At 50.6% G+C, this 25,587-nt stretch overlaps 1 protein-coding gene across 1 annotated transcript in view; it reads left to right on the top strand.

Annotated features, from left to right (window-relative positions):
- The window catches only part of SH3GL1 (SH3 domain containing GRB2 like 1, endophilin A2), an 80,133-nt gene that overhangs the window by 36,181 nt on the left and 18,365 nt on the right, over positions 1–25,587 (top strand). Inside the window, exons 2-3 of the mRNA XM_056844185.1 lie at positions 20,038–20,106; positions 21,278–21,350. Coding sequence (XP_056700163.1) covers positions 20,038–20,106; positions 21,278–21,350 — 142 coding nt within the window. The remainder of the gene's footprint in view (positions 1–20,037; positions 20,107–21,277; positions 21,351–25,587) is intronic.

Here is a 25,587-nt window from a genome sequence, read left to right as displayed (position 1 = left end):
GTTATAGATCAAACCAAGCCTGATCTGACCCTAGAAGCTAAAATGACTAAACTGAGGCTATTGTGTTTTGGTCACATTATGAGAAGACAAGAGTCACTGGAGAAGACCATTATGCTAGGAAAAGTTGAGGGCAGCAGAAAAAGAGGAAGACCCAACAAGAGATGGATTGACTCTATAAAGGAAGCCACAGCCCTCAGTTTGCAAGATCTGAGCAAGGCTGTCAAAGACAGGATGTTTTGGAGGACATTGATTCATAGGGTCACCATGAGTCGGAAGCGACTTGACAGCACTTAACACACATTTGATTGTAAATCCTGCAGTCAAATATCACATGTTCCATTGTCCCATTGCTTCAGAGTTCCAGTTTTTGGGGGAAGGTCCTCTGGACCGATCTCCCATCTCCTGCAGGGAGAGGCACCTGGGGGCCGTGGAGCACAGCTCAAGCCACAGGCTCAGGAGATGTGTTAGAGACCATCTAGTCCAACCCCAGCACAATGCAGGAAATCCAAAGCACGGGCATCCCAGACTGTGGACTGTTCAGCCTCTGTCTGAAGATCTCTAGACGGGGAGAACTCAGCGCTCCCCCAGGTCATTGATTTCATGGTTGCTTTTATCAGTTTGAGGTTTCTCCTAATGTTTGACCAAAATCTCCCCTCCTGGAATTTATGCCCATTGGTCTGGTTGAGTCCCTCATTCTTCCGCAGATGATGCGTAGCCAGCTGCATCCTTCAACTTTCCTTCCTAGGACTTATTTTCCATAATACCAGAATGTGGGGTCATCTGCTGAAGGTGGAGGGTGAGAGGTTCAAAACTGATAAAAGGAAATATTTCTTTACACAACGCATTGTTACATTGTGGAACTCCCTGCCCCAGGATGTGGTGATGGCTGCCACTTGGAAGGCTTGAAGAGGGGATTGGACATGTTCATGGAGGAGAGGGCTATCCATGGCTACTAATAAAAATGGATACCAGTCATGATGCATACCTATTCTCTCCAGGGTCAGAGGAGCATGGGTGCCATGGAACACAGGCAGGATAATGCTGCTGCAATCATCTTGTTTGTGGGCTTCCCAGAGGCACCTGGTTGGCCACTGTGTGAAGAGACTGCTGGACTTGATGGGCCTTGGTCTGATCCAGCACGGCATGTGGTTTTAGATTATCAACTTTGTATTTGTTGCCATATGGGCTTTTTAAAAATATATGCACGAGCGCTTTATAATAAATAGTTTTATCGAGTTCTTTTCCACCCAGCCTTAGGGTACACATCCCTTCTCCCCCACCCCAGAACCTAGCTGCTTTTACAAACCAGTTTGTGCTAAGCAAGTGGGAACGGTGGGCCAACTCGGGGCTCAATAAGGGATTGGTCTGCAATTCGATCCTCGTTTTTGGCTACCTTGTGGATGGGGGGAAATATGGGGCCCTGTGTTCGGGTTTGTACGTGAAGGTATTCCGCCGCGTCTTCTCCAGGCCGCCTGCTGTTAATGATTAACCAGCCCAGCGCGGCAGCCTGCGCTCAAGTCCCCTTCGCACGTGACTCTGGCTAATGAACTCCTCCGCACTCTCTCTCTCTGCCTCTCGGAGTAAATTTCCTGGGATTTCTCCAGGGCCGTCGCCTGCCAAGGTTGCTCTCCTCCCTGCATCTGCCGAAACCTTGTGTCTCAAAAATTATGAGTCAGCAGGCCCCTTCCAGCTGCAGCGGGCGGGGAGGGGAGAAACGCTGGACCAGCAGAACGCCTAAAAATGGGCCTGATGGGGGATCGAGCTGGTCTCAGAACAGGCAGGACGAGAACGTCTGTCTTCCACCCCAGGAATTTTATTGCTTTTTCCTAAGAAGCCATTCCCCTCCAGATGCTGTGGCCCGTTCTATAGGAATCTATCCTATTTCTAGCTTTGTACCTACAGTACTTTTCTTGTTGGACTGGAATCCGCTGGAAAGTCTGCACTGTTCCCCCGAGGAATGGACTCTTTCCTAGTGACCCACCAGTTGGAAGGGGTTCCCCCCCTCCATGCCCAAAGTTTGCGCCGAATGTGGTGCTTCTGAGCGTGTACAGAGCACACTGCCTGATCTGGTGGCCAGCCCGGCTTAGCCCCCACTGTGCCCTGTTGGAGGACAGAGATTTAGAAGAGAGGGAACACCACCTCTCCACGGGTGCGACCCCAGATGTTTCAGGAAAGCTCATACAAAGCACACAGGTCGGCTTTAGGTTTTCCGGTCAGCCTTTGATTCCTCTGAGCTGGTGCAGAGGAGAGCGAGGAGGATGATCAGGGGCCTTGGAGACCCAGCCCTACGAGGAAAGGCCGAGGGAAGTTGGGAATGTTTAGTCTGGAGAAAAAGAGGTTGAGGGGAAACATGATTTGTTCTCTTTAAGTATCTGAAGGGCTGTCACTTAGAGGAGGGCAGAGCATAGGACTCGCAATAATGGGTTTACGTTGCAGAAGGAAAGGTACCGGCTGGATATTAGGAAAAAGCTTTTTACCATAAGAGTAGTTCGACAGTGGAATCGGCTACCTAGGGATGTGGTGAGCGCCCCCGCGCTGGCAGTCTTTAAGCAGAGGCTGGACAAGCACTTGTCAGGGATGCTCTAGGCTGATCCTGCATTGAGCAGGGGGTTGGACTAGATGGCTTTTCTGGCTCCTTCCAACTCCATGATTCTATGATTCTCCGTTGTCTCATGTCCCTTTGACTCCACCCCCTCAGAGAACGTGACAAGGCTTCTACCTGCCTTTGCCAGAACAGTTTGGGTTGTTTGCATTAAATGCTTTTGGCTTTTAAAAAAACAACTAATAGACAAGTGTGTGTATTTTGGCTTGTTGCTTTCCTTTTGTCTGCTGCTTCTCAGGAATTCATGGGCGGGGGGCGGGGGGGAAGCAACCTTTTATAATCACAGAGCCGGCAGATGTCAAAAATCAGAGCAAGAGATCAACAGAGTGCTCATACAAGAAAGCCCACTTGCATCACTAGGTTTAAGCAACATAACTTTACTGATGATTGACGTGCTGATCTGTAATCTGTAAAATTTCCTCAGCCCAGTCACTGGCGGTTGGTTGCCAGTCTTTTCTTAGGAACTGGCGCGTGCAAGGTCTCACAGTAAGCTGTAAATACGCGCAAGGGCACCCTGTGTGATTATTTTAGTGCTTTGGTATAAATCGGCACCCCATTCACACTTGGATCATCTGCAGCTGTTCACCTCTGTCACTTAAGAACATCAGAAGAGCCCTGCTGGATCAGACCAGTGGTCCATTTAGTCCAGCATCCTGTCTCATACAGTGGCCAACCAGTTCTGGAGGGCCAGCAACAGGGCATAGAGGCTGAAGTCTTCATAAGAACATAAGAGCCCTGCTGGATCAGACTGGTGGTCCATCTAGTCCAGCATCCTGTCTCACACAGTTCCTCTGAAGGGCCAACAACAGGGCATAGAGGCTGAGGCCTTCCCCCTTCCTGGCACTGGGATGTAGCGGTTGACTGCCTCTGAACGTGGAGGTTCCCTTTAGTCACCATGGCTAGTAGCCACTGACAGACTTCTCCGTGAATCTGCCTAACCCTCTTTAGAGTTAGGTGTTTATGCCAGTGGCCATGGCTACATCCTCTGGCAGCAAATCCCTCATTTTAATCACTCGCTCTGTAAAGAAGTTACTTCCTTTTGTCCGTTGTGAATCTACTGCCCATCGGCTTCATGTGATGACCTCAAGTTCTAGTGTTTGGGGAGAGGGAGAAAAAGTTCTCTTTACTGACTCCACCCTGTGCATAATTTTATAAACCTCTATCCTATCTCCTCGCCTCCCTCCCGTCATCTCTTTTCTAAACTAAAAAGTCTCTTTCTGTAAAACACCTTTAAGAAGCCGTTGAGTCCCACAATAATTTTTGCCTGTCATTCCATTCCCATACTAGCTATACTAGCATCCCAGCAGTTTCTCCCCCAATTTAAGAAGGATGTAGACCAGCTGGAACGTGTCCAGAGAAGGGCAACAAAGATGGCGAGGGGTCTGGAGACCAAGTCCTATGAGGAAAGGTTGAAGGAGCTGGGTATGTTTAGCCTGGAGAGGAGAAGACTGAGAGGGGACAGGATAACCATCTTCAAGTACCTGAAGGGCTGCCATATAGAGTGGATGGTGCCGAGTTGTTTTCTGTTGCACCAGAAGGTCGGACCAGAAACAATGGGTTGAAATTAAATCAAAAGAGTTTCCGTCTAGACATTAGGAAGAAGTTTCTAACAGTTACAGCGGTTTCTCAGTGGAACAGGCTTCCTTGGGAGGTGGTGAGCTCTCCTTCCCTGGAGGTTTTGAAGCAGAGGCTAGATGGCCATCTGTCAGCAATGCTGATTCTATGACCTTAAGCAGATGATGAGAGGGAGGGCATTTTGGCCATCTTCTGGGCATGGAATAGGGTTCACTGGGTGTGTGTTGGGTAGGTAGTTGTGAATTTCCTGCATTGTGGAGGGGGTTGGACTAGATGACCCTGGTGGTCCCTTACAACTCTATGATTCTATGATTATGAAGTCATCCCCCCCAATAACAGCAGGGATCTCTACTCAGACATAATCTCCTCCCCCCCGCCCCCGCAAGTATTACCAGGCCCAGAGCTAGCAGTGAAGAAAAGAAGAGTTGGTTTTTGTATGCCAACTTTCTCTATCTTTTAAGGAGACTCAAACCGGCTTAAATCTCCTTCCTTTCCCCTCCCCACAACAGACACCCTGTGAGGTTGGTGGGGCCGAGAGAGTTCAGAGAGAACTGTGACTGGCCCAAGGTCACCCAGCAAGCTTCATGTGGAGGAGTGGGGAATCAATCCCGGTTCTCCAGATCAGAGTCCACCGCTCTTAACCACTACACCACACTGGCCAGGTTACAAATATGGGAGTCTCTGGTTTGAATCTCACCTTTGCGAAGTTTCGAGGCATGCTTGGGCCTCTTGCTCTCTTTCAGCCTCAGCCTTGTGGTATGGGAATTATGATCTCCTACCATACAGGATTGTGGCAAGGATCACAACAGAATGAAGCATGCACGGTGTGCTCCATGCCGCCGCAACCCTGAGTATCCCTGCCAGCATGTTTCTGAGTGCTAAGGACTCTCGTAAGGCGTAAAGCCGCGATCCTCAAGAGGCCGCGTTCTGTGCAAAAACACACACCAGCCTTTTATGCGTGGCTGTTTCCCTCGCTGTCACCCCTCCGATGACTTCGTGTTGATCATGCATGCCATTTCCGGCCATCAGAGGTCGCCTCGCTCTCCCTCGGCATTTCCCCACGTTTTGCCCGCGTTTTCAAATTCAGGATAAAACAGGTCCCTTGAAATGCGGGGAAACGCAGGGGGAGACCGCGAGGCGACCTCTGACCGTTGGAAACGGCATGCATGATCAACCCAAAGACCCAAAGTTGTTGGGGGGTGACCGCGAGGGAAACAGCCATGCATAAAAGACCGCTGTTTTACTTAAAGTTGCTTTAAAATGTGGTAAATGTTCCAGGCCGTAAGCTCGCTGTGAGTTAGGCATCTCCCGTGTGACTTCCAAAACCCAAAGTAGTTGAAATCAGTCGCATGGGAATCGTGCTGTTCGCATGCCCAGAGGCGTGGTTTTCAAGTTTTAAGAAATCCTCATCCAAAAGTGCGTCTCGAAGCTCCCTTTGGCCTTGGGAAAGCTGTTTGGCTTTGGGGTTTTTTTTTGGGGGGGGGTTGCCCTTCGCTTTCACAAGCCCTCCCTGCGGATTCAGAAAAATGATAAAAAACACATCCTACTTCTTGCGTAAGTGCTGTTTCCTCCACCACATCCCATCAAAATGCAACCCCATCACTTTCGGAGGCCCGCTCTTGTTGACAGGAAACGGGTCAGCTCCAGAAGGTGGGAGGCCAAGAGGCAGGCAGCCCCTGAGATACAAAAGAGGATTCAGCCCTCATCCCCCTGGACGCCAGCCAGCTGGGGGCTAGCGCCTTTCTCTCTCTCTCTTTATTAAAGCAAAAGACTCTGGATCAGAAAGCAGCCACTGTTGCGTTAAAAAAAATCAGAGGGCTAATGAAAAAAGCTGGGAGATAACTGGGAAGAGTGGACCTGAGCATACGAAGAGTGCCTTTTCTTCTCTAGTGCATTTTATGGTGCTCAAGGTAGCATACCTGCTTCTCTCTCCGTTTTTGTCCTCCAGTTAGAGATATTAAAACCATATTGTCCGCATATAGCAGTAGTGATGAACACATGAAGTTGCCTTATACTGGATCAGACCCTTGGTCCGTCCAAGTCAGTATTGTCTACTCAGACTGGCAGCGGCTGTCCAGGGTCTCAGGCAGGGGTCTTTCCCATCACCTACTTGCCTAGTCCCTTTAACTGGAGATGCCGGGGATTGAACCTGGGACCTTCTGCGTGCCAAGCAGATGTTCTACCACTGAGCCACGGCCCTTCCCCATCAAACCGGCTTACAATTGCCTTCCCTTCCCACAACATACACCCTGTGAAGTAGGTGGGCCTGAGAGAGCCGTGTCTAGCCCAAGGTCACGCAGCTGGCTTCATGTGTAGGGGTGCGTAAACCAACCCAGTTCACCAGATTAGCGTCCGCCGCTCATGTGGAGGAGTGGGGAATCAAACCCTGTTCTCCAGATTAGAGACCACCCCTCTTAACCACTACACACTGAAGCATTTTTGTTGGCCAACAGACAGGGCGACAAAAGTCGGATCCATTAGCTTCGGCACTATGTCATTTATATACAGATTGAAGAGAAAAAACACACCCCTGTTTTACTTGCTTCCCTGTTGAGATTTCATTTGTTAGTGAGCCCAAGGTGCCCACTCTAATTTTTGTATGCGTGTCCGAATGAAGCTCCCTTAGGAGAAGCAACAGTCTTTTGTCTACGTCTTTGCTGTTTTTGACCTTACCACGACCCTGTGTGGTAGGTTAGTCTGATGGCGTTACTGGCCCAGAGACCATCTGATGGCTGAGCTGGGATTTGAACCTGGGTCCTAGTCCAGCCCGCTAACCACGACACCGCACAGGTGTCTCCACTGCAGGTAATCACAACCCCTCGTTTGAGGAAAGGGGGCGACGTTTGCCATTAATTTCCCACTTACGTTTTGCAAATAAGGAAGAAGGGGTGTCCACAAATTTACTTTATTTGTAGCCCACCTTTCTCACTGAGACTCAAGGCATATTACAGTTTAAACCAATGCTATCCCAATAGCATTAGACATCTGATAACATCCCAAAACAATTCTCTGTTTGTTTTAGTCTTAATTTTTATTATTTGCTTTATCTCACCAGTTCATAATGTGTGTTTCAACAGGAAATATTTCCAAGTGTAACTTGCAACCCCTCCCCCCAAATCCATTTGGGATGAAATTCTTGGGGAATGCGCCCCTCACCCAGTGGATCCTATCTTTCGAGTCTCGGGCCTAGAGGAGAAAGCATCTCTCTTTTTTAGGAGGTTCCAGTTCTCATTTGCTAACGATTGGCCGTGCAACAGAGAACGTGGGTGCAAATCGTAATTCTGAACTCAGCCCCAGCAGTTAGATCAAAAAATAATAACATAAGAAAAGCCATGCTGGATCAGACCAAGGCCCATCAAGTCCAGCAGTCTGTTTGCACAGTGGCCCACCAGGTGCCTCTAGGAAGCCCACAAGCAAGACAACTGCAGCAGAATTATCCTGCCTGTGTTCCATGGCACCTAATATAATAGGCATGCTCCTCTGATCCTGTAGAGCAGGGATGGGGAACCTTTTTTCTGCCAAGGGCCATTTGGATATTTATAACATTATTCGGGGCCATACAAAATTATCAACTTAAAAATTAGTCTGCTATATTTGGTCAAACATTTAGCCAAGAGGCACGACCAGAGACAGCTCCGAGTGTCTGCCACATAGAGCGACTGGCTTTTGAGCTCTGCTGTCCCCAGCTGGGCCCAAGAGATTCAGGCAGGGCAGCATCCTTCTGAGCTAGGAATCTACCAGGACCCATGAAGGGCCAGACCAAATGATTTCGCGGGCCTTATACGGCCCCCGGGCCTGACGTTCCCCACCCCTGCTGTAGAGAATAGATATGCACATCTAATAGATATGCATATCCACAGCACCTCATATAATAGGCCTGCTCCTCTGATCCTGGAGAGAATAGGTATTCATCGTGACCAGTATCCATTTTAACTAGTAGCCATGAATACCCCGCTCCTCCATGAACATGTTCACTCCCCTCTTAAAGCTTTCCAAGTTGGCAGCCATCACCACATCCTGGGGCAAGGAGTTCCACAATTTAACTAAAAAATCCACACAATGGGGCCATGTATAGAACAGAGGAATGTTTTTACAAACTTGAAGGAAAACTCCAGGTTTGCAACAACAACAAAAAGTTCCTAAACTTACAAAATTAGCTTAAAAAAAACAACAACCCCAAAGCAGAAGAGATGTGTGTATTTATGCAGACGCTGAAACTCAAACACGAAAACTGCTGAATGAGAGCTTGTAAAACCACATTATGCGATCTTGGCGGCGACCTGGCCAGAGGTGGTTTGGAACGGGAAGTGCATCCTGCATCCTTTCCGTTCCAAGCCTCCCCTTCCATCAGCTGCCCGGCGGTTCCTAGGAGGGATGAGTGCAAAGGGAAGTGCATTCTGCGCGTTTTCTGCTCCAAGTCGCCTCTCCTACCTTGGCCCGCTGCTGGTGTGGTGGAAAACATGTGTTGCACACCATGCTCACTTTATCACTCCAAACCGTGGCCTATCACAGCAGGGGCACCAGGAATTTGGAGAGAAGAAGAAGCGGAGGAGGAGGGTTTTATATGCCGACTTTCTCTACCTTTTTAAGGAGAATCAAATCGGCTTACGATCTCCTTCCCTTCCTCTTGCCGCAACAGAAACCTTTGTGAGGTAGGTGAGGCACAGAATCATAGAGTTGTAAAGGACCACCAGGGTCATTTAGTCCAACTCCCTGCACAGTGCAGGAAACCACTTGCCCCTACACCCCCAGTGACCCCCACTCCATGCCCAGAAGATGGCCAAGATGCCCTCACTCTCATGAACTGCCTAAGGTCATAGAATTGGCATTGCTGACAGATGGCCATCCAACCTCTTCTTAAAAACCTCCAGAGAAGGAGCACTTACCACCTCCCGAGGAAGCCTGTTCCACTGAGGAACCGCTCTAACGGTTAGAAAATTCTTCCTAATGTGTAGATGGAAACTCTTTTGATTTAATTTCAACCCATTGGTTCTGGCCCGACCTTCTGGGGCAACAGAAAACAACTCGGCACAATCCTCTCTATGACAGCCCTTCAAGTACTTGAAGATGGTTATCATATCCCCTCTCAGTCTTCTCCTCTTCAGGCTAAACATACCCAGCTCCTTCAGCCTTTCCTCATAGGGTTTGGTCTCCAGATCCATCACCATCTTTGTTTCCCTCCTCTGGACACACTCCAGCTTGTCTGCGTCCTTCTTAAATTGCAGTGCCCAAAACAGAACACAATACTCTAGGCGCAGTCTAAGCAGAGAGAGCTCTAAGAGAACTGTGACTAGCCCAAGGTCACCCAGCTGGCTTCGTGTGGGGGAACCAAACCCGTGTGGGGGAACCAAACCACTCCTTCGTGTGGAGGAGTGGGGGAACCAAACCCGGTTCACCAGATTAGAGTCCGCCCCTCTTAACCACTGTGCCACACCTGCTCTCAATGGGGTGTTCCTCCTCCCACCCCCCCGGAAAGCCCAGGAAGCCTCAAAGGTTGAGCTGGAAACCTTAAACTGTAACAAAATAATTATATTTATTATAAGGTGTGTACACTATAATTAAAAAACCCAGGGCCTGGAATACAGGCTACGTATAAAAACAGTTACAAAAATCTCATACTCAGTTGATATACATTCAGTGAAAATTGACCAGTACAGGGCCATACACGTTTTGGTCTGAATAGGCCTTCCTCAGTGGTGATAAATGTACAACCTCCGGTAGTGAACCTTATGAGGCATTTTTATCTTCTTCTTTAAAAAAAAAAATTATTTAAGAAAAAAGAAATTACAAAATCAAACACAACATGCTTACACAACATACATGCAGTATACCGCATCTTCCTAAAGGAGCCGTCTATTACCTATCTTCTGTAACTACTAAGGTCAGGGTTGTCAAACATAAGGCCCGCGGGTTGGATCTGGCCCCTTAACAGCTCTTATTCGGCCCGCAAGGTAGCCACCCCCCTACCCTCGATCTGGGCTGGCGAGGCATGGCCCAGCCCGTCCCGGGGACATTTATGTCATACCCGGCCCTCGTAACAATTGAGTTTGACACCCCTGACTAAGGTAATAAAAATATCCCAACACGAGATCCCAGCATATAAGATTTTTCAGGCCCTTTATGCTGTCTTATAAACTAAAGCATTACTTATTTCCCTACTCTCCGACCTCTAATCTCCCACTTTTTTTTTATTCAACTTTTCCCCTCAACAGCACATTATATGTGACTACTGCAAAATTATTTGTTTATGCTTTATAACCTTATACCCTAAGCATGGAACTAATCAAAGGGAAGATAACTAAGTCCTGTTACCAAGAGGCATTTTATCCTATGTGGCCAGATGTAAGCTCTTAATTCAAACCTTGCGTCCTGCCACATGGAATTTTACTCATGCCCCTCTCTGGTACAGACCTATCAATGTTTCCGGATATGTGTACATCAACCAGTGATAAATTGCATTGTCCCCTCCCTTTCAAGCCTTCATGGGGTCCCCATGTGTAACAATACAGTAGGGACATTCTCAGGATGCCCTCTCACTGGTCGGAGGAAGGTCACTCCTAAATTTGTGGGAGACAGAAAAATTGCACACTGTTTTCCAAGTGTATCTGGCCGCTGTTTTCCTTTCCTGGTCTTTAGTGTTGATAAAAGCTGGCTGTGATCAGTCCGAAGTTGTCACATGCTCATTCCCCCTGGGTGTGCATTGCGTTGTGTGTGTGTGTTTGTATACAAGCATACCTCAGAGATACCCCGGGCTCGATTCCAGACCACTGCAGTAAAGAGACTATTGCAATAAAGTGAGTCACGCAAATGTTTTGGTTTCCCAGTGCATATAAAAGTTATATTTACACTATACTGTAGTCCAGTGGTTCCCAAACCTTTTGAGTCACAGAGCACTTTTCAGGAGAGAAATTCGTCATGGAGCACTAATTTTCACCTAGCACCTATATACTAAACCGAACGACAGTAGTATTTTTCTTTCCAGTCTCTTCATGGAGCATTAGGAGAAGGGGAGGGGCCGTGGCTCCGTGGTAGAGCCTCTGCTTGGCATGCAGAAGGTCCCAGGTTCAATCCCCGGCATCTCCGGTTAAAGGGACTAGGCCAGTAGGTGATGTGAAAGACCTCTGCCTGAGACCCTGGAGAGCCACTGCCGGTCTGAGTAGACAATACTGACCTAGATGGACCAAGCGTCTGGTTCAATAGAAGGCTTCATGTGTTCATGTTTCGTGGAGCACCAAGTGCTCCATGGAGCACAGTTTGGGAACCACTGTGTGTAGTCTATTAAGTGCGCAATAGCATTATGTCTAAAAAAACAATGTACTAAATAATGAAAAAGTTTGAAATATTGCAAGAATTACCAAAATGCAACAGAGAGACACAAAGCAGGCACATGCTGTTGGCAAAACGGCGCCGATAGACTTGCTGAAAAACACAATATCTGCAAAGCGCACAAAAACGAGGTATGCCTGTATATGGCTGTTTGGGAACAGAGTCCTTTATCTGACCCTGCTTTAGGTCGAGTGTGTGTGTGTGAGCAATCAGTTGAATGCCAATATCAGATCACAGTCACGTATTTAGAAGAAGAAGAAGAAGAAGAAGAGTTGGTTTTTATATGCTGACTTTCTCTACCACTTAAGGGAGACTCAAACCGGCTTACAATCGCCTTCCCTTCCCCTCCCCACAACAGACACCCTGTGAGGTAGGTGGGGCCGAGAGAGTTCAGAGAGCACTGTGACTAGCCCAAGGTCACCCAGCTGGCTATGTGTGTAGGAGTGGGGAAACCAATCCAGTTCGCCTGATTAGCCTCTGCCGCTCATGTGGAGGAGTGGGGAATCAAACCCGGTTCTCCAGATCAGACTCCACCGCTCCAAACCACCGCTCTTAACCACTGCACCACCCTTTATTCTGTGAAGTAGCAAAATGGCCTTTGCAAGGGTCGGTCTGCCTATCAACCCCCCCCCCAACTTTTGATTTTTGAAATGTTTTATTTATATTGTAAGCCGCCTTGAGTCCTACAAAGGGAGAAAGGCAGCTTACAAACGTTTTAAAGAAATAAATAAGAATTTTACTGAGAGGTTGCCTGAACGCCATGGCAAGAGGGGAGATCTCTAGGAGCACCCTCCCCTTTGCCTTGCAACTCTTCCCCACCCGCAGGACTTCCTCTCTCTCCCCCCCCCTTTCCATTTGAGCAACATGGCCCTACGTCCACTGTCGGTTGGCTGGTGAACCGCTGACATGTCGTCACTGTAAAACAGGGCAGCTTCGAGAGGAAGTTGTGAAGCAAGCCCAAACGGCCGTCATGGCGGCGGTGGCAGGATTGCTAGAGCCCGTTGCATTTCCTGGGGAGAGGGACGGCTCACTAAGTTAACCTTGGGCTAGTCACACCCTCTCTTGGCCTAGCCCACCTTTATGAGGTTTTGATCAAGGAAAAATGGTGAAGAGGGGAACATCCGAGGCCAGGGATGTCAACATAAGGCCTGTGGGACGGATCCAGCCCCTTGAGAGAGCTCTTATCTGGCCCAGGATCCAGCCAAGGCAGCCACCACCACCCCACACTCTTGATCTGGGCATTTGGGGGGGGGGTCCGTTGTAGGCTCGCCGCCACCACCCTCGTTCCCGATCTGGGCTGGCGAGGCATGGCCCGGCCCGATCGAGTGACATTTACCGTATATACCCGCGTATAAGCCGAGGTGCCTAATTTCTCCCCAAAAATGGGGAAAAATTAGGCACCCACGTATAAGCCGAGGGTTGACTTATAACCCCTCCCCCCCCCCGCAGGCTTACCTGGGCTCCCGGCAGCAAGCGGCATGGGCCTGGCGGTGGCGGTGGCGCAGCCCGGCAGGGGCCGGGGCAGCCTCCCTGCAGCCGCAGGAGGCCGCCCCAGGCCGCTCTCGGCAGCAGGAAGCGGCACGGGCCCAGCGGCGGCGGCGGCAGTAAGTTCCCCCCTCCCTCCTCCCTCCTCTCCCCTACCCTACCGTATTGACCCGCGTATAAGCCGAGTTCGGCTTTTTCAGCCCTTTTTTGGGGCTGAAAAACTCGGCTTATACGCGAGTATATACAGTATGTCACTTGAGAGCCAGCGTGGTGTCGTGGTTAAGAGCAGTGGTTTGGAGCTGTGGACTGATCTGGAGAACCGGGTTCGATTCCCCCACTCCTCCACGTGAGCGGCGGAGGCTAATCTGGTGAACCGGGTTGGTTTTCCCACTCCTCCACACGAAGCCAGCTGGGTGACCTTGGGCTAGTCACAGCTCTCTCAGCCCCACCTACCTCACAGGGTGTCTGTTGTGGGGAGGGGAAGGGAAGGTGATTGTAAGCCGGTTTGAGTCTCCCTTAAGTGGTAGAGAAAGTTGGTATATAAAAACCAACTCCTCCTTCTTCTCCTTCCCCTTCTTCTCCTCCTCCTCCTCCTCCTGCTGCTGTAGCAAATGAGTTCGACTCCCCTGGTCTAAGCTGCTTTGGGGAGAAACATGGTGTATAAATGAAGTAAGTGATATATATTAATGAGGAGCCCCGTGGCGCAGAGTGGTAAGCTGCAGTACTGCAGACAAAAAACTTTGCTCATGACCTGAGTTCGATCCCGACGGATGTCGGTTTAGGTAGCCGGCTCAAGGTTGACTCAGCCTTCCATCCTTCCGAGGTCGGTAAAACGAGTACCCAGCTTGCTGGGGGGAAAGGGGAGATGACTGGGGAAGGCACTGGCAAACCACCCCGTAAACACAGTCTGCCTAGTAAACGTCGAGATGTGACGTCACCCCATGGGTCAGGAATGACCCGGTGCTTGCACAGGGGACCTTTGCCTTTAATAAATATTAATAACCTCATTTGATGCTTCTGGGAGGCACTATGGAGCCTCCCCGAAAGCAGAAGTTTGGGTTAGCAGCCTGATGCTGTCTTTCAGCAAGTTTCGACAAATGTGGGGCTTTACGCAAATGTGGGGCTTCATCGCTCGGCAGTTAAGCGCACGCTCTGCGTTCTGGTGATTGAAACCCTGGTGATTGCACTTTGGGTGTGATCGAGCACGTTCTGGGTGGTATGGCCCTCGGCTGCTCAGCAATTCCACTTCAGCAGAGGGTCTGAGGTAGTGGGGCTGGAATTCTGCCCCACAACCGTGGAGAGCTGCCACCAGTCAGAGCAGGCTGCCCTGGCTTGGATGGGCCAGTGGTCTCACCATGTATAAGATGCCTTTGTCTACAGCAGGGGTCCCGTTTGAGACTCCTTGAATGTAGAGAAAATGGGGTATAAAAACCAGCTGCTGCTGCTGTTATGCTGTTCAGCATTTTGCTCTGGCAGCCCTGGAGTAGAATCGTAGCAAAGAAACCGGGGAGACAATATTAAAAATATTTAAAATACATTGTTAATTTCATTATATGTGATCGCTTCACATCCCCAGTCAATGTGGTGTGTGTGAGGGAAAACATGACCCCAACCTCATCAGAGCACACCCTGCAGTTTACAAATAGTTAGGGGGGTACAAAACTCCACAGGGTGATGGACCTCTTTACGGTTGAGGAATACGTAGGGCTGGGGTGTCGAACTAATTTGTTATGAGGGCCGGATAGGACAGAAATGCCATTTGGCTCTCCAGATTAGTGTCCGCTGCTCATGTGGAGGAGTGGGGAATCGAAGCCGGTTCTCCAGACTAGAGTCCCCCGCTCATGTGGAGGAGTGGGGAATTGAACCCAGCTCTCCAGACTAGAGTCCCCCGCTCTTGTGCAGGAGTGGGGAATCGAAGCCGGCTTTCCAGATTAGCGTCCGCCGCTCATGTGGAGGAGTGGGGAATCGAAGCCGGTTCTCCAGACTAGTCCGCTGCTCCAAACCACCACTCTTAACCACTACACTAAACAAAGTTTTGTCATATTCTCCCCCACACACGCACACACATACACTTTTCAGGGGCAGTTTGATCCCACTTCCTAGAAGGGGAAAAATTTAACCTTTTGGCTTTGACCAACCCTTTTGTGTGCGTTTACAAATCACTTCCCTCATCGTTTGGGAATATGGCAGCGGTACAGGCGATGGGGGGGGTGTGTTAACAAACATCAGGGTCTCCTCCTAGGAATGCAGAAATCCAGCGCCGGAGGGAACCCAGAGCGCGAGCGGAGTCCGAGAACAAGGCGTCCGTCTGTCTTAACGGCCGAGAGATGTGCCGCGTCGGGATCCCTCTCTCAATAGCTGGCCGGCGCTCCAGCGGCCAACCCTGCCAAATCCGCGCATGGGGTGGAATGCGGGGCTGTGGGAGTTCCCCCTTTGACACACTTGGACTGGCCTCAGATTTGGGGGAGGGAGAGGCTTGGCTGCGGGCCGCCAACGAAAGGCCCCCGGCCAACTCAAGCTGTGTCTCATTGAGCGTTCACCCAAAAAAAGAGAGAGAAAGGCGTTACTTTTGAAAGCACCAGCCGTGGCGCAGAGGACTCGGAGGAGGAGGGAGGAGGCAGAAGAATAGTTGGTTTTTATACCCCGCTTTTCTCTGCCTTTAAGGTGTCTAGAAGCAGCCTACGATTGCCTTCCTCTTCCCCCCCCCCATCAACAGACACCTTGTGGGGCAGGCGGGGCTGAAAGTGTTCAGAGAGAACTGCGACTGGCCCGAGGTCACCCAGCAGGTTTCATGGGGAGGAGAGGGGAATCGAAGCCGGTTCTCCAGATGAGAGTCTGCCACTGCTGGCTCGAGCACAACCTTCGTTAATCCAGCATGCTCTTTCCCACAGTGGCTAGCCAGATCCCTTGGAAGGCCCAAAGCAGGGAAACGGAGGCCGGCACCTCTCTACATTGCTGTCCCCCTAGCAATTGGCATTCAGAGGTACACTGCCCCTGAGCAGGGAGGTTCTGTTAATCCTTTGGGGCTAACAGCTGTCGATAGACCTCTCCTCCACGAACATATCTAATCCCCTTTTAAATGGTGTCGGCGCCTCCTGTGGCAGTGAGTTCCGTAAGCAGTTTGCACACTGCACGGAAGAAGAGTTGGTTTTTATATGCCGACTTTCTCTACCACTTAAGGAAGAATCCAACCGGCATACAATAGCCTTCCCTTCCCCTCCCCACAACACCCTGTGAGGTAGGTGGGGCTGAGAGAGCTGTGCCTAGCCCAAGGTCACACAGCTGGCATCAGGTGTAGGAGTGGGGAAACAAAACCAGGGAGGAATGGTTAATATATGGGTAGAAGAAGAAGAGTTGGTGTTTTATATGCCGACTTTCTCTACCATTTAAGGGAGAATCAAATCGGCTTACAATAACCTCCCCTTCCTCTCCCCACAGCAGTCACCTTGAGAGGTAGGTGGGACTGAGAGAGTTCGGAGAGAGCTGTGACTAGCCCATGGTCACCCAGCTGGCTTCGTGTGGAGGAGTGGGGAATCAAACCCGGTTCTCCAGATTAGAGTCCACCTGAAGGTCCGTCCTGAATCATCCACCAATCAGTTGCGCTGGGTTCTTGTATGATGGGCAAGGGGGGAGAGAATTTCTCTTCAGGTGTGTGATTTGTGTTTCCCTCCGACGAACTAGAACACTGATGCCGTCTTAACAGCGTGGGTGTGACTCAGCCAGGCAAAAGGCCAGGGAGAGAAAGGGAGGCACAATCTGCAGTTATGCCTAATTTATCTACAGCAAGCATTGTGAGCTTGTTGCATTTGATTCAGCTATTCAGCAACCAGCAAAAGGGTGGGGTGTGTGGATCTGGGGGCGGGGCATGTGTGCCGCAAAGGTCCTTGTAATGCAGAGGCATGCGCAAAGATTGGGGTTGCCAGCCTCCAGGTAATAGCAGAAGATCTCCTGCTATTACAACTAATCTCCAGCCGGTAGAGATCAGTTACCCTGGAGAAAATGGCCGCTTTGGCAATTGGACTCTATGGCATTGAAGTCCCTCCCCTCCCCAAACACTGCCCTCCTCAGGCTCCGCCTCCAAAATCTCCCACCGTTGGCGAAGAGGGACCTCGTGCTCTTGAACCAGGTGCGAACGCGTTACATCAGCTCCTGGGAGCCAGAACCCAGTTGCAACTTGTAGTCCAAAAGCTGGCTCCATTCCATCCCCGTTCTCTCGCTGAACAACTCCCTGGGCACTTTCACACAGCCCAAATAATGCACTTTCAATCCATTTTCAGTGCACCTTAACGATTGTTTGCAAGTGGATTTTGCCAGTTCACACAGTAAAGTCCACCTTCAAAGTGCATTGAAAGCGGATTGAAAGTGCATTATTTGGGCTGTGCAAACCGGCTTACAATCACCTTCCCTTCCTCTCCCCACAACGGACAAATTGTGAGGAGCCCCATGGTGTAGAGTGGTAAGCTGCAGTTCTGCAGTCCAAGCTCTGCTCATGACCTGAGTTCGATCCCGACGGAAGTCGGTTTCAGGTAGAGCCAGCTCAAGGTTTACTCCGCCTTCCATCCTTCCGAGGTCGGTGAAACGAGGACCCAGCTTGCTGGGGGTAAAGGGAAGATGACGGGGGAAGTCACTGGCAAACCACCCCGTAAACAAAGTCTGCCTAGGAAATGTCAGGATGTGACATCACCCCATGGGTCAGGAATGACCCGATGCTTGCACAGGGGACCTTTACGTTTAGGTGGCTCTGAGAGCTCAGAGAGAACTGTGATTGGCCCAAGGTCACCCAGCAGGCTTCAGGTGAAGGAGTGGGGAAACCAACCCGGTTCACCAGATTAGAGTCTGCCGCTCATGTGGAGGAGTTGGGAAGCAAACCCCAGATTAGAGTCCACCGCTCCTAACCACTACACCATGCTGGCTTTCTAGCCTAGTAAGCATAGGCCTTTTATGCAGGGATGTTTCCCCACTGACTGCTCCCTTTTGATTCTGCATGCCTTTTCTGCCCATCAGAGGTCGCCTCGCTCTCCCCACGTGTTTTGCCCACATTTTCCAGATTCTGGCTAAAACAGCATTTGGAAAACACAGGAAAAACGCGTGGAGAGAGCAAGGCGACCTCTGACGGGCGGGAAAAGGCAGGCAGAATCAAAAGGGAGCCCCGAAGCAGTCTGCGAGGGTGCCTGCGGGGCAATGTCCCTGCATAAAAGGGCATAGTCTGCCTAGTAGTGTAGTGGTTAAGAGCAGTGGTTTGGAGCGGCGGAGTCTGATCTGGAGAACCGGGTTTGATTCCCCTCTCCTCCACATGAGCAGTGGAGGCTAATCTGGTGAACTGGATTTGTTTCCCCACTCCTACACACGAAGCCAGCTGGGTGACCTTGGGCTAGTCACAGCTCTCTCAGCCCCACCTACGTCACAGGGTGTCTGTTGTGGGGAGGGGAAGGGAAAGTGATTGTAAGCCGGTTTGATTCTTCCTTAAGTGGTAGAGAAAGTCGGCATATAAAAACCCATTCTCCTCCTTCTCCTCCTCCTCCTCCATGTCGGGATGTGGCGTCCCCCCTTGGGTCAGTAATGACCTGGTGTTTGCACAGGGGGCTTCTTTTACCTTTAGGAAACACAGCTGGGGGCAGAGGTCTTTCCGGGACACCTGTAACCACGGCCGCAATGCCCGCTGTCCATTTGAAACAGCAGAAAACCTTTGCAGGAGCCCGAGATGCCAAATGTCAAGCATCTTCCGGGTGAGTCATGAAGGAATTTTCAGAAATGGCCAGGAGCGTTTGTCATGACGAAACCCGCTTACTTCTGCACAGAGCCCCGGCCATGCTGGCGAGCTTCCACCTTGGCAGCGGAGGTGAAACAAGGCAGGTTTGTCAGCCTCTGGTCAGTTTCACTTTCTCCGGGGGGGGGGGGGTAACCCGCAGAGCCGAACCTGTCCCCTTTACTGCTGCCGTTCCCAACTTATGCAGATAGGGCTTGCTCGTGCACTATCCCTGCTGGACTCTCCGGGCCGGGGCCAGTCGGACGGATGCCCAGACCGGGAGGAGGCTTTTCAGGGGAGGGGTTCTTGGCCACACGCAGAGGGATTTGCAAGCGCCGCAGCTAGCAGAGAGGCTCTGCGGAGTTGGGCTGATCTGACATCGCGGGAGAACTTCGCAGAAACGCAGAGGGGGTCCCCAGGCGAGTGAGATGGTGGACATCACCCTCCCCGCCCCCCCAACCAAGTCTTAAAAAAAAAAGGTGCTTCCCTAGCCTTTCAACTTGAAATCCTTCAAATGGAGATGCTGGGGGTTGAGTTTGAGGGGGTCTTTTTGCATGGTAGCAGCTTTGATACCTCTCTGTAGATGAGGATTCCATCTTGTCTAATAACCACGGGTAGACAACCTTTTATCCACTCCGCCCCCACCTTTTCAACCTGTTTTCTCACGCTTCCTTTCTTTAAAAAAATGTCAGCTCTAATTTTTCTCGCCTCTATGGAATTGTTTTTTGAGAGCGCTGATTCTGTGGACTTAGGCAGATCATGAGAGGGATAGCAGGAAGCTTTGCGTCAGTGCTTGGCTCTCGTGGCCCTTTCTTGCATGCCCAGGATAGTGCTGATCGCCACATCGGGTTCAGGAAGCAATTTTCCTCCAGGCCAGATTGGCCAGGGATCCTGGAGGGCTTTGTGCCATCTTCTGGGCGTGGAGTGTGTGGAGTGTGTGTGTGTAGTTGTGAATATGTAGTTGTGTGTGTAGTTGTGAATTTCCTGCATTGTGTGGGGGTTGGACTAGATGACCTCATGTGGAGGAGTGGGGAATCAAACCCGGTTCTCCAGATTAGAGTCTGCCGCTCATGTGGAGGAAGGGGTTAACCAACCTGGTTCTCCAGATTAGAGTCCGCCACTCATATGGAGGAGAGGGGAATCAAACCTGCTTCTCCAGATGAGAGTCCACTGCTCCAAACCACCACCCTTAACCACTACACCACACTGAACATAGTCGTTTCTGAAATTAGGGGTGTCCGTTGGCCATGTTTGTTTGAGTTTCTTTTTGCCAAACTGTGTCCCTCCTCTGTTTTTGGTGCAGCTGGTCAGCGAGAAGGTTGGTGGCGCCGAGGGTACCAAGCTAGACGATGACTTCAAAGAAATGGAAAAGGTGAGTTCAGAAGAGTGCCCGAGAGGTGTTTGTGTGTGCGTGCGCGCGCACAGCATCCTCACCAGTCCCACAGCAACTGCACCTGGTTGAGAATGGAGCCCGTTAGGACATTGTAAGAGCACTGCTGGAGCATCTTGTTTTCCCACAAGGGCCAGGAGTTAGCATTCTGGGAGAGGGAGGGAAAGTTATCTCCGTTTTCTTCACCCCGGCATCATTTTATAAACTTCTATGAGGCTCCCACCTCAGTCATAAGAACATAAGAAGGGCCGTTCTGGATCAGACCAAGGCCCATCAAGTCCAGCAGTCTGTCCACCCAGTGGCCAACCAAATGCCTCCAGGAAGCCCACAAACAAGACAACTGCAGCAGCACCATCCTGCCTGTGTTCCACAGCACCTAACAGAATAGGCCTGCTCCTCTGATCCTAGAGAGAATAGGTATGCATCGTGACTAGTATCCCTTTTGACTAGTAGTCATGGATAGCCCTCTCCTTCATGAACATATCCACTCCCCTCTTAAAGCCTTCCAAGTTGGCAGCCATCACCACATCCTGGGGCAGGGAGAAAAGCCCTGCTGGATCAGACCAAGGCCCATCAAGTCCAGCAATCTGTTCACACAGTGGCCAACCAGGTGCCTCTGGGAAGCCCACAAACAAGATGACTGCAGCAGCATTATCCTGCCTTTGTTTCACAGCACCTCATATAATAGTCATTCTCCTCTGATCCTGGAGAGAATAGGTATGCATCAAGACTAGTATCCATTTTGACTAGTAGCCATGAATACCCCTCTCCTCCATGAACATGTCCACTGTTCACTCCCCTCTTAAAGCCTTCCAAGTTGGCAGCCATCACCACATCCTGGGGCAGGGAGTTCCACAGTTTAACTAAGTCTTTTTTTTCCCCTACACTGAGAACCCCCAAACTCCACAGCAGGGGTGTCGAACTCAATTATTATGAGGGCTGGATGTGACGTAAACGTCACTTGGTCAGGCCGGGCCATGCCTCGCCGGCCCAGATCGAAAGGGGGGTAGGGGTGGCTGCCTTGCGGGCCGGATAATAGCTCTCAAGGGGCCGGATCCATGCCCTCCAGGCCTTAGATTTGACACCCCTGCTCTACAGCCTTTCCCCCCCACTCCTCTGCCCCAGCAATTCTTTTATTATCTCTCTTTTACAGAAAGTGGACCTCACCAGCAAGGCCGTCACAGAAGTCTTGGCCAGAACGACAGAGTACCTCCAGCCCAATCCTGGTGAGTGCTGAGCCCCGGCCGGCAGGGTGTTCTCCCGAACTGACACCACGCGCAGGGTTATCAGCACGCCTACATTCAGTAAAACATCAAAGCCACGTAATAGGCTGACTTCAACTGTACCGACAGAGAGGTGCAAAATTTGGCCACCTTGACGGTGGTCCTGTTAACACAATCTGAAAGGAAGATGAAGAAGAGTTGGTGTTTTATATCCCGACTTTCTCTACCACTTAAGGAAGAATCAAACCGGCTTACAGCCACCTTCCCTTCCCCTCCCCACAACAGACACCCTGTGAGGTAGGTGGGGCTGAGAGAGCTGTGACTAGCTCTAACAGCACTAAGAGTGTGACTAGCCCAAGGTCACCCAGCTGGCTTCATGTGTTGGAGTGGGGAAACCAACCCGGTTCACCAGATTAGAGTCCACCGCTCATGTGGAGGAGTGGGGAATCAAACCTGGTTCTTCAGATCAGAGTCCACTGCTCCAAACCACTGTTCTTAACCACTACACCACACTGGCTCTACATTTATCAGGAACAGTCTTATACGGTTCAGAGACCGAATGTCCATATACAGAGGATAGTACGATAATACGTGGTCGACTGTTTCGACAGTGTCCAGTTGTCAGGGTCAAACATGTTGAGGGTATGTGCATACCTCCCTTCTGAGAGAAAGAAGGTAAAGCATTAAAGCGGGCCAAGATGAAGGCTGATTGGCATTTAGGGAGTTCTAAACATATAGGTGGGAGCCAGCATGGCGTAGTGGTTAAGAGCGGCGGACTCTAATCTGGAGAACCGGGTTCGAATCTCCACTCTTTCACACAAAGCCTGCTGGGTGAACTTGGGCCAGTCGCAGCTCTCTCAGAACTCTCTCAGCCACACGGAGGCAGGCAGTAGCAAACCACCCCCGAACATCTCTTGCCTTGAAAAACCTACGGAGTCGCCATAAGTCAGCTGTGACTTGATGGCACACACACACAAACATATAGATAGTCTTCTGGAGAGCCAGCATGGTGTAGTGGTTAAGAGTGGTGGTTTGGATCGGTGGACTCTGATCTGGAGAATTGGGGTTTGATTCCCCACCCCTCCACATGAGCGGCGGAGGCTAATCTTTTGCCTGGCTGAGTCACACCCACGCTGTTAAGACGGCATCAGCATTCTAGTTCGTCAGAGGGAAACACAAATCACACACCTGAAGAGAAATTCTCTCCCCCCTTGCCCATCATACAAGAACCCAGCGCAACTGATTGGTGGATGATTCAGGACGGACCTTCAGGTGGACTCTAATCTGGAGAACCGGGTTTGATTCCCCACTCCTCCACATGAACGGCGGAGGCTAATCTGGTGAATCTGACCGTGGGCTAGTCATGCTCTCTCAGCCCCACCTACCAAGTTGTCTGTTGTGGGGAGGGGAAGGAAAGGTGATTGTAAGCCGGTTTGAGTCTCCCTTAAATGGTAGAGAAAGTCGACATATAAAAACCAATTCTTCTTCTTCTTGGAGTTTTTACCATGGTTGTCTGCCAACCGTATAAGACTGTTCCTGCCTCAATTCTCCTGAATTATAAAATGTATCAGTCTCCTTTCTGCCAAAGGTTGTGCTCGGGGTGATTGAATTTGGACACCTGCTATTTTTTCCAAAGTTGTATTGATGAAGTCCCTTTCCCACGGAGTTTCAGGTGGCCTATGCGGGGAGAGGGAGCTGTGCCCCCCCCCTCGACCTGTTATCCTCACACCCTCCCTGGATCCAGTTCAGTTGGGAGCCCCCTCCCTCCAATTTCCTTCTAGCTTCAGATGGAGGGCAGGCAGCAGCTGGTGGGTGGGAGTGATTCTGGGGTCCCGGGTGAAACTTGAGGACGAGGCCCCCAGAGTCAGTGGGGCAAACAGCTGTAGGGCAGCGGGGGGGGGGGGGGGCACAACGGCCGTACAGTCGATTAAGCTCTCCCCCCGCAGAAGTCTCAGGCAGCAGCATTGACTCTGTGGCACTTCAGGGCAGCAGATTAAGGGGGCTAGCTGCCTTCCTGTGCAGGGCCCCCCCAGTTGCCCCATGGCTAAGACCACTGCTTGCAATAGCCAGGTGTCAGTCCGTCATCCTTGGATCTGACACCTTTCTGAAGCCCTCTCCCCTTCCCTGAGAACTTTTGTTTGATCAGCAGTGTAATATTTTGTTGTGTAAATTAGAATCCTAGAAACATAGAGTTGGAAGGGACCTCCAGGGTCATCTAGTCCAACCCCCTGCACAGTGCAGGAAATTCATAACTATCTCCACCCTCACCCCCAGTGACCCCAACCCCATGCCCAGAAGATGGCAACAAAAACCCTCCAGGATCCCTGGTCAATCTGGCCTGGAGGAAAATTGCTTCCTGACCCCAAAGTGGCGATCTGCATTACCCTGGGCGTGTAAGAAAGGGCCATGAGAGCCAAACACTGGCTCAACCCTTCCTGCCCTCCCTCTCATGAGCTGCCTAAGTTCATAGAATCAGCATTGCTGACAGATGGCCATCTAGCCTCTGCTTAAAAACCTCCAGGGAAGGAGAGCCACCACCTCCCGAGGAAGCCTGTTCCACCGAGGAACCGCTCTGTCAGGAAGTTCTTCCTAATGTTTAGCCCGAAACTCTTGATAATGTAATAACTCTTGATATTATAGGGTTGAATCCTAGGAGCTGTCTTCTCAAGGGCGATCTCCCCACCCCCTTTCCTGTAGCAGTCGGTGTCAAGAAACCGAGTCCCTTAATGCAGTTTCTTGTTATTTTATGCATCCGTTCAGGCTTCAGGCCTGCTATGTGTGTGTAAAGTGCCGTCAAGTCACAGTCGACTTATGGCGACCCCTTTGGGGGTTTTCAAGGCAAGAGACTAACAGAGGTGGTTTGCCAGTGCCTTCCTCTGTATAGCAACCCTGGACTTCCTTGGTGGTCTTCCATCCAAATACTAACCAGGGCTGACCCTGCTTAGCTTCTGAGATCTGAGCCTGGGCCATCTAGGAAAGCTGAAGTTGCAAAATAACTGTGGTGTTGCTTGAGATTCAGCAAGCCGTGACCTTTTTGCTGCTGAGATAAGAGTCCAGGTGCTGGGAGGAAGGCAGTTTCTGTCCTGGCTCCCCTCCCATCTCCAAGGCCGAGGACAGCGGAGCCACATTCCATCCAGTTAGCAAAGATGAAATCGTGAACTTCGACACCTGTGAGAAATGGGTGGGCTTAGCCAGCATGGTGCAGTGGTTAAGAGCAGTGGTTTGGAGCGGTGGGCTCTAATCTGGTGAACTGGGTTGGTTTCCCCACTCCTCCACATGAAGCCAGCTGGGTGACCTTGGGCTAGTCACAGCTCTCTTAGAGCTCTCTCAGCCCCACCTACCTCACAGGGGGTCTGTTGTGGGAAGGGGAAGGGAAGGTGATTGTAAGCTAGTTTGATTCTCCCTTAAGTGGTAGAGAAAGTTGGCATACAAAAACCAACTCTTCTTCTTTTCTCCTCCTCTTCTTCCTCCTCCTCTCCTTTCTTCTCTCCCTCCTCCTCTCCATTCTTCTCTCTTCTTCTCTCTTCTTCTCTCTTCTTCTTCTCCTCCTCCTGTCCTCCTCCTCCTCCTCCTTCTTCTCTGTAGATAAGCCCCCCACTGCCCCATCTCACTCTGACCCGGGTCACACGGCTAGTAACAGGGTTACATAGTTAATGGACATCACCAGCCATGGAACTGATTGGTCATATGAGCTCCGGCTGACTCAGACCCTTGACCATAAGGTTTCGCATTTTCAGTCCAGCTTGGCTCTCAGTTCCCCTATTCATAGCTCCTGGATACAACCGGGGAGAATTTTGATTTCGTACCCACTTTATGGGTCAGACAGGCTGTCTGTCTATGCTGATACCGAGAAAGAATGGACTTTGAATGCTGGAGGATTTCAGCTGGGAGGGTGACATCTGGTGATCTGAACGGATGTTGTTACTGCGTAGTTAGCCACTGTGGTGTAGTGGTGAAGAGCGGTGGACTCTATAAAGAACTGGGTTTGATTCCCTGCTGCTCCACATGAGCGGCGGACTCTAATCTGGTGAACCGGGTTGGTTTCCCCACTCCTACACATGAAGCCAGCTGGGTGACCTTGGGCTAGTCACAGTTCTCTCCGAACTCTCTCAGCCTCACCTACCTCACAGGGTGTCTGTTGTGGGGAGGGGAAGGGAAGGGGATTGTCAGCCAGTTTGATTCTCCTTAAAAAGGGACAGAAAGTCAGCCTATAAAAACCAACTCTTCTTCTTTTTCTTGG

Source organism: Euleptes europaea, chromosome 2 (assembly GCF_029931775.1).
Source record: "Euleptes europaea isolate rEulEur1 chromosome 2, rEulEur1.hap1, whole genome shotgun sequence".
Lineage (NCBI taxonomy): Eukaryota > Metazoa > Chordata > Lepidosauria > Squamata > Sphaerodactylidae > Euleptes > Euleptes europaea.
Note: the sequence above shows the minus strand (reverse complement) of the source record. Positions and strands in the feature narration are given on the sequence as shown.